The 14153-nt window shown below is 38.0% G+C and overlaps 1 protein-coding gene across 6 annotated transcripts in view; it reads left to right on the top strand.

The window, feature by feature from the left end:
* Positions 1-14153, top strand: part of LOC139734683 (homocysteine-responsive endoplasmic reticulum-resident ubiquitin-like domain member 2 protein) — a 136394-nt gene that overhangs the window by 102797 nt on the left and 19444 nt on the right. For all 6 annotated transcript variants that reach the window (XM_071645474.1, XM_071645471.1, XM_071645472.1 and 3 more), the window contains 3 exons: positions 369-503; positions 10624-11001; positions 11395-11527. In XM_071645474.1, coding sequence (XP_071501575.1) covers positions 369-503; positions 10624-11001; positions 11395-11527 — 646 coding nt within the window. The remainder of the gene's footprint in view (positions 1-368; positions 504-10623; positions 11002-11394; positions 11528-14153) is intronic.

Genomic DNA, 14153 nt, shown 5'->3' with positions numbered 1-14153 from the left:
GTCTTAAGTTGACATCATTGTCCAAGCTATTGCAGCTATGGATTATCTGGTAGATCAGTGATTGCAGCATATGCTTGAGCTACAGGATATCCCATGGATTGGCAGTTATTGGTTAAGATATACAAAATCTATGCTGCAGATATTGAATACTGTTTGTGTGTGTGTTTATCTCATTTTTTCAACACTCAATGATTTTGACATTGTGATATTTACCATACAATGTGCATCTGTGATTTATCCTCATGTCATAGTTTTCAAGCTAGAAACCTTGCCACTCGAGTGGAAGTGATAGTGGATTGAGTTTGCAGGTATGTCTACATTTGTACTAATCCCTCTTTCTCTCTTCCTTTTTTTTTACGACTGTGTAGTTCTCTGTCTTCATCATCATCTGGTCCCGTTCCTGTGCCTCCCAGTGTCATGTCAAATGCTACTGTATTGACACAGGCTCAGCAGCAGGTGCTGCAGCAAATATATGCCCAACAGATGACCGCATACATGCACTAGTAAGTAGTAAATTTTTATATACTGTTGATGACACTTCATTGGCATGGAGATTAGGTAGAGACCTGGTAGGGACTTGAGTCTCCCTGGTTCTGGAGATGTCCCCAGAACATCTCCTGGAAACTACTTTGTAGCTTGGTCTCTAGGGAGTCACAAGAAAATTGGATATGTTTGATTTTTAAAGATTTTTATGCCTCTCTCTATGCCCGAAGAGTGCCGGAGGCATTATGTTTTCGGGTTGTCCGTCCGTCCCCATTTGTTTATGCGATAACTTGAGTAATATTGAGTGGAATTTTACCAAACTTGGTTTAAGTATAAAGTGTGATGGGGCAATTACTTGATTAGATTTTGGGTGAAATCGGCCAGAGGTCAAATGTCAAAGGTCAGGGTCAAATCATGAAATTATATCCGTTTACGTGATTACTCAAGACTGCAGGCCTCGAATTAACCGACGGCCACCGACGGCCATGGCCGTCAGTGCCCCTCTCGTTGGCCGCAATGCCTTTCTTTCCTTGATCAAAGTTACGGCAAAAAAAAGAATGTGCCCTTTTTCTTGTGGCAGTGGTGCCCCTTTCAGAATGAAAGTAATTATTTATGACGTATAATATGCCCTTTCTCAAAGTCTACTCAAATATCATACCTTCAGTTCACTCGCATCCCAATATATCTGATTCAAACTCAAAGTATCTTTCCGAGATATGAGACGACGTGTACGTACATGTGTCTACACCCGACATGGCTTTTTTACCGTCCCGACTGCCTCCGCAGCGCAGCAGCCATAGAGTTACTAGCTAGGCAGCGGCGAACCGGAGCAAGTGGTCGCACGCCATGCTAAAAAATGCCAGGCCTGTCGGACGGCTGCGAGCATTGCCAGCTCTCTCGCTCTGCATTCATGCCCACCCGCCCGACCCGCGCCGCATGCTCAAAGCAAAATGGCGCCTGAAGTGCTCCAGAGCGCTAAGCGAGCGCGGCGTGTGCGTTGAGAACGTACTGTATTACAGAACCTACATCGTATTGCGTATGGCCTACTGCCTAACGTCTGCTGCGGAGAGATCTTATGCGTGCGTGCGCTGCTGGAGTGTAGCAGCACGGTCGATAGCATACAGCTCTATGGGGCGTTCACATCACGTATAAACACCCAACATGCCCTTTCGAATGTGGCCTTGGTGCCCCTCTGACTGACCCAAGTGCCCTGGCCTCTTGGAAAAAGTGCCCTTTTCTAAATGGCCTTGCCCCTCCAAAATCCTATTTCGAGGCCTGAGACTGGATTAATTCAGTTACAGGGGATGGCTAGTAACTGATCAGTGAGAATCAGTGGGAATACTGGGGGATGATTGTTCCAATCTTTGTGGGATTCATTAAGAGGACATTACATATCTATTGTTGTGTGAAATTATTTGCTTCAGAATGGTCTCATATTCAAGTAATGTGCAGTTCAATGTTTCCAGGTTAGTATGCCTGTACAGTGACAGGGCGATCGTTAACAGGCCATCAAAAGGTCAAGGTCAAATGCTCCAAATTTCATTAATTCCCCCATATCAATGCAATGCCAGAAGGTATTTTCTTGAAACTTATTGTATACCTGAGCCCCGTTTTATCAAAAGATAAATTTAACGTTAAGTCAAGATAATCTATGATTAAAGGGATGGTACAGTATTGGTGGAGATGAGAATTGGGCTTTTAACTTTTTGCAAGATACCAAGAAAACACTTATGATATAGTACAGAGCATACCATTTTAAGAGGAATTCAAAGTTTATTCAATGAAAATCGGGTTTGGAATGACTGAAACATCCAAAAACAAAGTAAAACAAAGCGATCGTAAGGAAATGTGGGTCCCACACTTTATTAGAATCGCTCTTTTTTGGATATCACAGCCATTTTAAAACCAATTTTCATCAAATAAACGTTGAATTCCTCATAGAATTACATGCTCTTTCATATTTCATAAGAGGTTTCTCATTATCTCACCAAAAAATGTTAGAAACCTGAAATTAGGTCTCAACCAAAACTGTACGATCCCTTTAACCTCTCAAATCAACTCTAAGTCCACTTAATCTATGATTAACTTCCAAATAAACTTCAAGTCCATTTTATCAAGAGACCCAGAGTTGAAATCAACTCCAACTTCCTCCCAAATCAACATATAAGTTTTCTCAACCGCTCCAAATCCATGATAACTTTACAGTTGATAAGATGTTAACTCTAAGTAGAGACAAGTCTAGCTAGACTCAATTGTAAGGCAATTTACAGAAGAAAGATGACCGTCACACTTTCCTAGTCTAGCTGGGATGTTGTCACAAATGTTTGTCTGTTAACTGCTTACTTTCTCTAACATTTAGTTGCGTTTCTTTCATGTAATTATGGTCTTTTCCTTGCATGAAATTCATGATCGGCACGCATTGCTTACGCGACTGCTGCACGCAAACACCCTAGACAGCAGTCTCAATCCCAGCCTGCGCGCCCGGCGCCTCAGCCCGCCCGCCCGCCAATCAAGCCATCGCCAGCAAGGGTAATTAAGTAACCGAGTAATGCATATCTTGCCACAGAACCCATATGCGAGGAAGCCAGTGATTTCTGACGTGCGTAGGCCTACGTAGAGCTGGTTCGTCAATAGTTACTATTTAAGAGTTGAGTAAACCTATACAGAAAATAAAGAGTTTAATTCTAGACTCTATAGCACTGCGTACGACAGTAACTTAAGATCTATCCAGTGAATAGGCCTAACATTAGACCTAAGTAATGTTACAGCGAGTCGTTTGTACTTACCGTAACACTGCATGACTAGCGGCATCTACTAGGTCTAGAATTTCGACATGTAGACTGGCGATCTATTCTTTACAAAGCCGATCTGCGCCCTAGAGGTAAAAACAAGCTACTGTAGTCACCACACTCACAAGTTTCCATAATCCTACACGTAAACACACAAGACTTGAAACAATACATACACGACCTTCACCTTGGACAGTCGGGTACTGTACGTTTATATCCATGTCAGTGAATACTGTTATAACGTTAGATTTACTGAGATCCTACGTAGTGTGTGTGCGGGATCTTTACGGTACGCAGATTTTCGTTGAGCTCGATTTGTGCTAGATCTATCGACCTACTTTCTTCAATACAACGCAAAACGGCGTAGGGCCTATTTTGTGGTTCTGTTGCAAACATACTTCTAATTCAGCGGCTGTAGCGCTAATAATACTGCGTCACACTAGCAGACTATGCTTCCGTGGCTTGTTGTTTGTTTTGCTTTATGTATTGTATTGTTTTTAAGCAGACAGTAACGGAAACCAGCATAGTCTTGTGTTTTTTGTTTTTACTAAATCAATAATTAAGTCATGGTGATGAGCTATAACTATAATCGACTATTAAGTCTCTTCGTAAAACGGAAACCTACAGTTGATTTAAAGTTATAGCGGACTTCAAGTTGGATAAAGTTAGTGTTGATTTCACAATCAACGCTAACTTTATCTTGATAAAACGGGGCCCTGTACTACCAAATAAAGATTCTCCAGAGAGATTTTCAGGTCTTGAGGTCAAAGGTCAGGTGAAAATGTTAAAATTTTACTTTTTTCTCCATATCTTGCAAATGGGTTCAAGGTATCTTCATGGAACTTGGTACATACGCTTGTACTGACTTGCAGGGATTATCTAGGAAATTTATGGGTCGTGGATCGAAGGTCAGGGGGTCAGAGGTCAAGGTCAGCTCCTCAAAATTTCATTTTTATGCAATGCTTGCAGGATTTTTCTTGAAACTTAATATAAATGTTACCTAATGGAGAGATTCTGTCAAGTGAAAGTGCTATATTTCACATTTTCCTCCATATCTTGAAAGTGACTCAAAGTATCATGAAACTTAGTACATTCTATGCATGTTCTACCTGACACTGATTCTCTTGGGAATTTTAGGGTTATAGGGTCAGAGGTTAAAGGTCAAAGGCTAGGCTAAAATTCAAGAAATTTTCTATTTAATACTAAAATTACACTTTTTATGCCTCCGCCAACGAAGTGGCCAGAGGCATTATGTTTTCGGGTCCATCCGTACGTACGTACGTACATCCGTCCGTGCGTACATCCGTCCCGTTTTGTTTTTGTCGATATCTCAAGAACCGTGTTCTGGTTTTACATCAAACTTGGTATGAGGGTATATCCTGGGGGGATAATACTTTGTTTGGATTTTAGGGTCACGGGGTCAAAGGTCAAAGGTCACAGGTTATTTTGTGAAAAAAAAGGTCGAAAATTCATGTTTTTCTCCATATCTCGCAAATGGTTCAAGGTATCTGCATGGAACTTAGTATATATGCTTGTTCCAATGGGCAGGGCAGTGATTATCTAGGGAAGTTGGGGGTCATGGTTCAAAGGTCAGGGGGTCAAAGGTCAAGGTCAACTCCTCAAAATATCACTGCTTTCCCTATATTTATGCAATGCCTGAAGGTTTTTTTTTTTAACTTGATGTATACATGTATTACCCAATATATATTCTGTGGGAAGTTTCTTGCCAAAAGGTCAAAGGTCAAGTGAAAGTGCTGAATTGCACTTTTTCCTCCATATCTCAAAAGTAGCTCGAGGTATCATCATGAAACTTACATATTTATGCATGTTCAACCTAACAGTGATTTTCTTCGGAACTGGGAGGTCAAAGGTCAAAGGCCAGGTTTAGATAATGCTATTTTCCCACTTGATGCTGAAATTATACTCTTTCAATTCAATTCAATTCAATTCAATAGTTTATTTATTTCCATCATCACAAAGAAAAGAAAAGAAAAAGTTGACATAATCCAAAGTGATACATTTTTTTTCATTTCTCTTCCACTCGTCCGATAAAGGATTTTTTCAATACAATATAAAGTATATTATACACGAATGATGTCGTAAAAAAAAAAAAACAATGCACTTTGTCATGGCAACAAAAATAGTAAATAATCACAATGATGGAAAACAGTGTTCCACTAAAAAAGCCACGCTTGTAGAACGTGGAACACTGGAACAAAACAACAACAGCACCAATTTGTTATACCAATAAGACATATTCTTTTTAAATTCTTCTATATACTATTGTACATTTTACTCATTGATATAATGATGTTGATACTATGAACAATACTTACTAGGATTTTAGGATGCAAACATATAAACTATATAACATATCACATTTGTGGCACAGACACTATGGGGCCAGGTGTGCCAGGAAAATTGAACGGAAAGGAAGATATGCAATCGGCCACAAAAAACAGAACGACGACAACAACAACAACAACAATAACACAATACACAGAGATAACAGAGTTTGAGGAAATGCACTCAGACAGATACTGGACAACGAAGAACGAGGAAAAAGGAGCAGGGAAGAAAAGAGAAGGAAAAGGAGAGGGATGGAAAAGGTCTGTGGACACACTACAAAATCTCAAGGAAAAGTGAAACATGACGGGTTTTTTCATTGAACAGAATTAACTGGTATATTTAGAAAACAAATATTTTTTGAGTTTATACTTAAATGTAATTAACTTCACAGATTCTTTTAGATCATTATCTAAGCTATTCCAAAATCTGGGTCCGGTATAAACAAATGTATTTTGAGTGTGTACAGTTCTAACTAAGGGAAGATGAAATTCTTTAGATTGTCTAGTGGGATAATTATGTACGTGGCTGTTACGGTGAAATAAAGAATAAAATATTTTGGGTAGATGATTGCAGTTGTAATTAAACATAAATTGACCAAGTTGAAACAAATACAACTCTTTTATTTTCAGAATTTTGTGCTCAAGGAAAAGCTTGTCAGTATGTGCTCGGATATGAAGGTTAAAAATGATTCTGAGTGCCATCTTTTGCAGAAGAAAAAGTTTATCTAACAATGTCAAATATGTATTCCCCCAAGCAAGAATTCCGTAATTCAAGTATGGCAATACCAAACTTGAATAAAGCGTAATCAAAGCCGAAGAAGGAAGATAATATTTCAATCTATTCATTATGCCTATGTTACGTGCAATTACTTTACAAATATTGTTTATGTGACACTTCCATGATAACTTATTATCAACACAAACACCTAAGAATTTAATAGACGAAACCTCTTCTAGAGGAGTAGTGTCAAATATAACATTACCTGGTAATCTATCTAAAGAATTACTGAAAAACATATACTTTGTCTTCTCAATATTCAGTGACAATTTATTTGCATATATCCATTGTGAGACATTCTTCAATTCATCAGTCACTGTACTAATCAAAGTATTAGGGTCAGGGTGGGAATAAAAAAGATTGGAATCATCCGCGAATAATATGAAAGAGAGTTTATCTGAAGATCTATAAAAATCATTAATGTAAACTATAAATAACAGTGGGCCTAACAAACTTCCTTGCGGAACACCACATTCTATTTTCTTCATAGAAGAATCAAAACTGTTCACATGTACATATTGAAATCTGTCAGATAAATAACTCGTAAACCATTGCAAGGCTTTTCCGCGAATACCATAATGGGATAACTTAGAAAGAAGTATACCGTAATTAATCGTATCAAAAGCCTTTGAAAAGTCCAGGAAGATGCCTATTGTGTGCGAAAATGTATCAAGTGCATGTGTAATCTTTTCCACAAAGGTAAGTAAAGCGTGGGTGGTGTTGTGATTTTCTCTGAATCCAAATTGAAAATTCGTAAATATATTACTCATATTGAAAAATTTTACAGTTCGGATATATACTATTCTTTCCAAAATTTTAGAAATTGAAGTTAATAACGATATTGGTCTGTAATTATTGACATCATTTTTTTCCCCTTTCTTGTATATAGGTATAACTTTGGCAGTCTTCATTTGACTTGGTACAAGCCCAGTACTAAGTGATAGATTAATAATATATACTAAAGGATCTATTATTTGAAGAATTATATTTTTCAACAAATAATTATCGATTCCATCACAACCTGGGCTTTTCCCTTCTTTCAAATTATGAATAATATCAATAACTTCTTCATTATACGTAGGGTCCAAAAATATAGTTTTAGGATTAGGTATATCTAAAAAATCATAAAATACTTTATTAGATGAAGGGATACTTTGTGATAAATTTTTCCCAATCGATGCAAAAAAATCATTAAAAATTTCGGCCATACCAGCAGGTACATTGCTTTTTCTCAATACCTTGAAAATTACTCAATGCATAAACTTATATAAGGGTCAAAAGTCAAGTAAAAATCATCAGTTCCCCAAATACCTGCACTCTGACATTTTAATTCAGCACATTTGTGTCAAACCTGTCATTTTAATATTTTGCCAATTGTGTGAAACTGTCATCACACATTGTCAAGACATTGTACTATAGACCTATTAGGAGAACCATGCATTATGGCGGAGGCATATCAGTCGCCGTAGCGATATATCTAGTTCTTCATACCTTGAAAATTACTCATTGCAAAAATTCAAAATCGTCAAATCCCAATATACATGTGCCTGCACTCTTAGACAATATACCTAGTAAACCTAGTTCAAAGGGAAGTGAACATTTGTGACAAACCTGTCATTTCAATATTTTGCCAGGTACATGTGTATGTGAAACTGTCATCACACCTTGTCAAGAGATTGTACTATAGATGCATTAGGAGAGCCATGCATCATGGCAGAGGCATACCAGTCACCAGAGCGACATTTCTAGTTTCCAGTCTCCAGCTGAGATATCTCTGCATTGTTAAATTAGTTGCGGCCAAGTCACAGAGTCTAATTTTGCCCTAGACATCTCCAAGACTTTCCTGCAACCTCGCAGAGACCAATGGCAACGTACCGCTGATTATGTGGAGACATCGCAGAGATGTCTCTGCAACTGAGAAGATGTCTGGGAGATGTTGCAGCGATGTCGCTGTGACTTACAGGCAGATGAGTTGTCACTTTGTTTGTTGGTGTCTCTAAAGTTGTCCTTGAATTACCTCATTCTTGAGATCACAAGCCATTTTTAGCTCACGTGAGCCAAAGGCTCAAGTAAGAGCCAAAGGCTCGAGTAAGCTATTGCGAGCACTTACTGTCCAGCATCCGGCATCCATCGTGCTTGTATCCATCGTTTGTCGGACGTCGGGCATAAACTTTTCACGTTTTCATCTTCTTGAAAACTCCATGATGGATTTTCACTGAACTTGGCAGGTAGCGTCCATACGTGGATAGGATCTCAGTTTGTTTCAATGGGCACCATGCCCTCCTGGGGGCCTGTTGAACCCACAAATGTAGAAACGGCCACTAATGTAGAAATACATCAACCACATATGTGGAAATGCCCACTAATATAGAGATGATTTGCTATCATCACCCACAAATGTGCAGACAGTAAATTGGTTATTGGCTTTTGTTGATGGACATACCTATCTAGCGTAGATTGAGTATGCTGTGTACAGTGTGTTCGTATGTGTGTGTGTGTGTGTGTGTGTGTGTGTAGACCAGATTAGGAAATTATGTGTGCGTATGTATACTGTGTGTAACATGTTGGTGTGCTGTGTGACCACGTAATATTGTGCGTGGGTGTGTGTTTGCGTGTGTATGTGTGTGTGAAATATGATGGTATTTTATGCAATTGGTATGAAGTAGATTCCAGTATGCGCGATTACAGTAACATATTTCTCTCCCCCTCCAAAAAAAAAATAAATTTCTGTTGCCGTTTCTGTTTCTATTCTGTCGGTGTACATTGTACTCAGAATTAACTGTACTCCACCAACATTGTGATTAATTAGTATGGTCGTGTAAGTAATGTGGAGGGCAGGAGAAGTGTTTCACATTGAATTTCAAGTCTCTTTAAAGACTGCACTAGCGGTAGACATGACTGTTTTCTCATCAAGTTCTTACTTATTAAAGTTATTACAATGCACTTTAAAATTGTGCAGTCGAGGAAGATTTAGACCTATACACATAAGTGTTTTATAAAATTTCTAGGGGGCCTTTTACTTTGATAGATATTAGAGATGTTCATCAGAAATGTGATTTTAATGAAAAACGTATAAGGAGAAAGTTTTGGGGCCTGGAACCTCGAAACATATTGTGGGTCTTAGAGAATTTCTACTTCATAGGGTGGTTTATATAAGGAGCAGTAATGAAAGTCTTGTTTTGATGTTAGAATTTGTGTTCAGCACCCTCAAAATAAATAGAAGAAAAAAGACCTCCAGAAAAATTTATGAAAAAATTGAACTCACAGTACACATAGGTGACTACAGCCGAAATAAACTACATAGAGTTTGGTCTACATAATTAAAACACCTACTAATGTAAAAATATGTCAACCGCAAATGTAGAAGTTTTCTGCATTTGTGGTTGATATATGAAACTTTGCTACTACATTAGTGGGCACTGTCCGTTACTACATTAGTGGGCACTGTTCATTTCTACATTTGTGGTTGAAATTTTCTATATTTGTGGACGATTTCTACATTTTTGGTTGATGGATTTCTACATTAGTGGACGTTTCTACATTAGTGGACATTTCTACATTTGTGGGTTCAACAGGGTCCCCAGCGGCCCCAACCTCCCCCCAAAAAAAGTAAAAAATAAAAAATAAGGAGAATTACAAAAAACAAGTCATTTTTACCTGTGTGGTGGAATATGCAAATGGACACCATGCCCCCATAGAAGCTCTCAAAGCTGCCTCCTGCTCCCCAAGTTTGCAATGTTCCCAGGTAGTAGTTTGCAAGAATGCATGGAAGGTGAACTTCTGATAATCAGGTAGGTGCGAGACCCCAGGTCTCTTGTTGGTCTTTCTAGTTGCACGAGTCACAGCAACGTCTCCTCCAGTGAGATAGGCCCTTTAGCTCAGGTTCTCTTTACATTACACTTCAGAATGTGTGAAAACAGTGCTTGAAAGTGATGATTGTGATATTATGTTATGAGCTTCTGCTCATAAAAGAAAAAGTGTCTAGAGTATTTAGACTCTTGTCTGGGAAGCTGTCAAAAGTACAACATATGTTTACAGTTCTGAAATAGCAGTTGTGATTGTAACAATGCAGTGAAAATTTAATTTTGACAGAATTCTGTTCTACATAGCTATCAAGAGGTTATTGTGGACTAACCGAAAATTTGTGACAAATGATAAGGCACATAATCATGCTGTTAGGCCTGGTTTCATGTTAAACTCGCCTTGCAAATTCTCACTGTTGCAGTATCAATATGATAGCAGCTGCTGGTGGTGTGCAGCCTGGATGGAGTTCCATGTCACCACAGTGGGGTCACCCTGCTTCACATCCTGCTCCCACCACATCCTTATATCAAGCCCAGCCTGCCCCTGATCAACAGCAACCTGTGGCCCAAGCACCCAACATCCCCCAGCCGGCAGCAGCTCCTGCCAACAATGCCCCTCAGAGAATGAACGTAGGTGGGGGCATGGCCATGGATGATGACAATGAGGAGGGAGCCAGACGTGATTGGCTTGACTGGACATTTATGCTCTGCCGCTTTGGAATCCTACTCAGCATAGTTTATTTTTACTCTTCTGTCAACAGATTCATTATTGTTGCTGGAGCAATGTTCGTCATGTATTTGTAAGTATTCAATTATTGTAGAATGGGAGGGAGATAGGCTGACAATTGAGTGTAACAACTAAATGTAGAAGCCATTCTGACACCTTGCTATGATAAGATTTGTTCCACTGGTCTTCACAGGGTGTATTGCCTTCAAAATGTTTACATTTTTAGTGCTAACTGGATTTTGATGTGTTAAGTATGGTGATGTATATGGGTCTGTGTACATGCATGATTAACTCATTTACGTAGTGAGATAACCGTGGAGGGAAATAAGTACCAGTAATTACATGCATCAGATCTTCATTCAGACATAAGATAAGCCTTGCTCAGGAGCCCTTGCACATTGTATTTAATAAGTTATCAGCAGTTTTGAGAAAGCTTTGCCCCATTCCTACACATTTGTTCCACAAGGTATCAGGCAGGCTACTTCCAACTGAGGAGAAGAAACCGTGCACAACCACCAGCCATTCAGCCCCCAGAACCAAATCCCAGGGCAGAAGATGGACATGCCCAGGATGGGTCAATAAATATCAATGATGATCACGTTAGTATTTTTCCTCTTTCCATTTACCTTTACAGTGAATTTTGTTGACTGCAATCACCTTTTTTTTTTGTTGACTGCAATCACCTTTTTGTGTGTGTGTGAATGATTCAGTTCAACAATTTGGAGTGAATGTAAGAGCATGTAAAAGTCATGTCAATGAAAGATAGCCTGGTTTTGGAAAATCTATGTGGGAATTTTGGTGAGTAATTTTTCATCTGTTGCCGGGAAGATGAATTTTGTGTTGTTTATTACATGGAGTCAAATATAAAAAAGATTCGATTTGGTCACTGGGACGAGATAAGTGATTCGCAGGATCGGGGTAGTTTGCAGGCACAAACCCTTCTTGGTCGTGGAGGAGTCTGCGCCAAGACTACTATATGCACCACTTCGGCATTGTCCCATAGGCCCTGTGTTGTAGCTTCTCGGATTTGCGTGTATTAGTCTTGGCACATGCAGACTCCTAATACAACCAACAAGGGTTTGTGCCTGCAAACTAGGATCAGGGGGTGGGGGGATGATAAACAAGGTATTAACCAAGATATAATGTAAAGATGAGATATTAAACTCATCGCTTGAAGACAAGTTGGGTGATATGCTGGGGGGTCATCAGATATCGGTCACCCGTGATCGACAACGAAAAGGATGTGATATAGCAACTTGAAATTATATTGAGTTATGTTCGTGAAGTTGAGTTCTTTGTACCTACATTTCATTTCATTTCATTTATTTTTTTCCATCTCCAACAGAACTTGTAAATACATTTTCCTTCCACATAAAATATAGATACATATATATGGCAATATTACAAAGTATGATAAATGGAATTTATGGATATACAAATAATAAGGTGAAAAAGAAAAAGCCCAAAAAACATTCTGAAGTTAAGAAAATGCAGGAGATGGGGAGGAATGCTGAAGAAGCAAAGCTTGTAGGTTGCATTCCCCCCAAACATATAGTAACATCTTATATCATTGATCTTCTACTTAGCACATGAGACTAAATTTACAAAAAGAATCACACAAACTACAAACAAAAACCTAACTAGCCCTAGACAAACACCCAGACAAATCCACAAACTAAGTCGCTGTCATGCAGAAATAGAACAGGAAAAGTAAGACAGAAAGATGAAGAAGAACTGATAACATGGTTGGAAAATAGAAAGAAAAACAATGTCGATTGTGAGGACGAAAAGTGATGAGTGAACGGAGCCGCTAAGTCATACGCATGAAAGTAAATATTACAGTACTTCTACATTCATTAAGAAATCAACAATTTTATCCCATTGAGGTTTTGAGTATATACACATATATATATATATATATATATATATATACACATATATTTAATGATGACGTTCGAATGAAATCTTATGAATATCTAAAAATAAATTCTTTAATGATTTTAAAACAATTCAAACTTGGGGCCGCTTTTTAATTATCACTAAGGTTATTCCAAAATTTTGGTCCAACAAAAGTAAATGTGGATTGAGTAAATATAGTCTTGCAGGGGGCCCGTTTCATAAAACTTGTTATCAGTGACAACTGCCACATTTCTATGACAAATTTGCTCTTAGCCAATCAGATGCAAGGATTTCAGTAGCTTGTCACAACTATGACAACTTGTCACTGATAACAAGTTTTATGAAACAGGGCCCTGGTTAAAGGCAAATGAAATTCATTAGAATGACGAGTTTGGTATCTGTGGAAAGAATTCTTCTTCACAAACGTCCCAGTAAAAATGGGAGGTAATGAATTATCACTAAATTTATACATAAATTGACCAAGATGAAAATAATAAAGATCAGTTACTTTTAAAATCTTATTTTCAAAAAATGAAATGTTAGTGTGAGATCTCCAAGATGCATTGCAAATTATAGTGAGGGCTTTTTTTGGACACGTAGCAGTCTATCAAGATGCATTGAATGAGTGTTCCCCAAGCTATAATACCGTAATTAAGATAAGGCAGAATGAAAGTTGAGTATAACATAAGGAGGGTGGGAATGGGAAAATGAAATTTTACTTTGTTTATAACACCAATATTACAAGATATATATGTGACAAATATTATTAATATGTGTCTTCCATGAAAGTTTATTATCAATTGTCAATCCTAAAAACTTCATTGATGAAACTACATCTATAACAGTATCATCTAATATGATATTATTAGGAAGACTATCCAAAGAATTACTAAACAGCATAATTTCGTTTTGAGAAGGTTCAAAGACAATTTTTTGGATCTTGTCCAATAAAGCAACTCTTTCAGTTCTGAATTTAAGGTATGCACCAAAATGTGGGGATCCGAATGTGAAAAAAATACATTTAAATCGTCTGCGAACAACAGAAAAGATAAAACATGAGAAACATTTATCATATCATATATATACAGGGTTCATACAGGTCATGGAAAACCTGGAAAGTCATGGAATGTAGCCTAGTCTTTTTCCAGGCCTTGAAAGTCATGAAAAACTTATATTTCCATCAAAAGGTCGTGGAAAGTCATGGAATTGCAAGAATTATAGAATTTTATCTGTTATTTGTGTGAGATGTGTGTGTATTCCCTTTGCTTTGCTTTGAATTGAGATCAAATTTATGGTTTAATGTGTTAAAAAAAGAATTGTGTAAAA

The sequence above is a fragment of the Diadema antillarum genome, unplaced genomic scaffold (genome assembly GCF_040938485.1).
Source record: "Diadema antillarum isolate AM-2024a unplaced genomic scaffold, OU_Dant_1.0 seq00000539_RagTag, whole genome shotgun sequence".
In the NCBI taxonomy this organism is placed as follows: domain Eukaryota; kingdom Metazoa; phylum Echinodermata; class Echinoidea; order Diadematoida; family Diadematidae; genus Diadema; species Diadema antillarum.
This window is presented reverse-complemented; position numbering and strand designations above follow the sequence as displayed.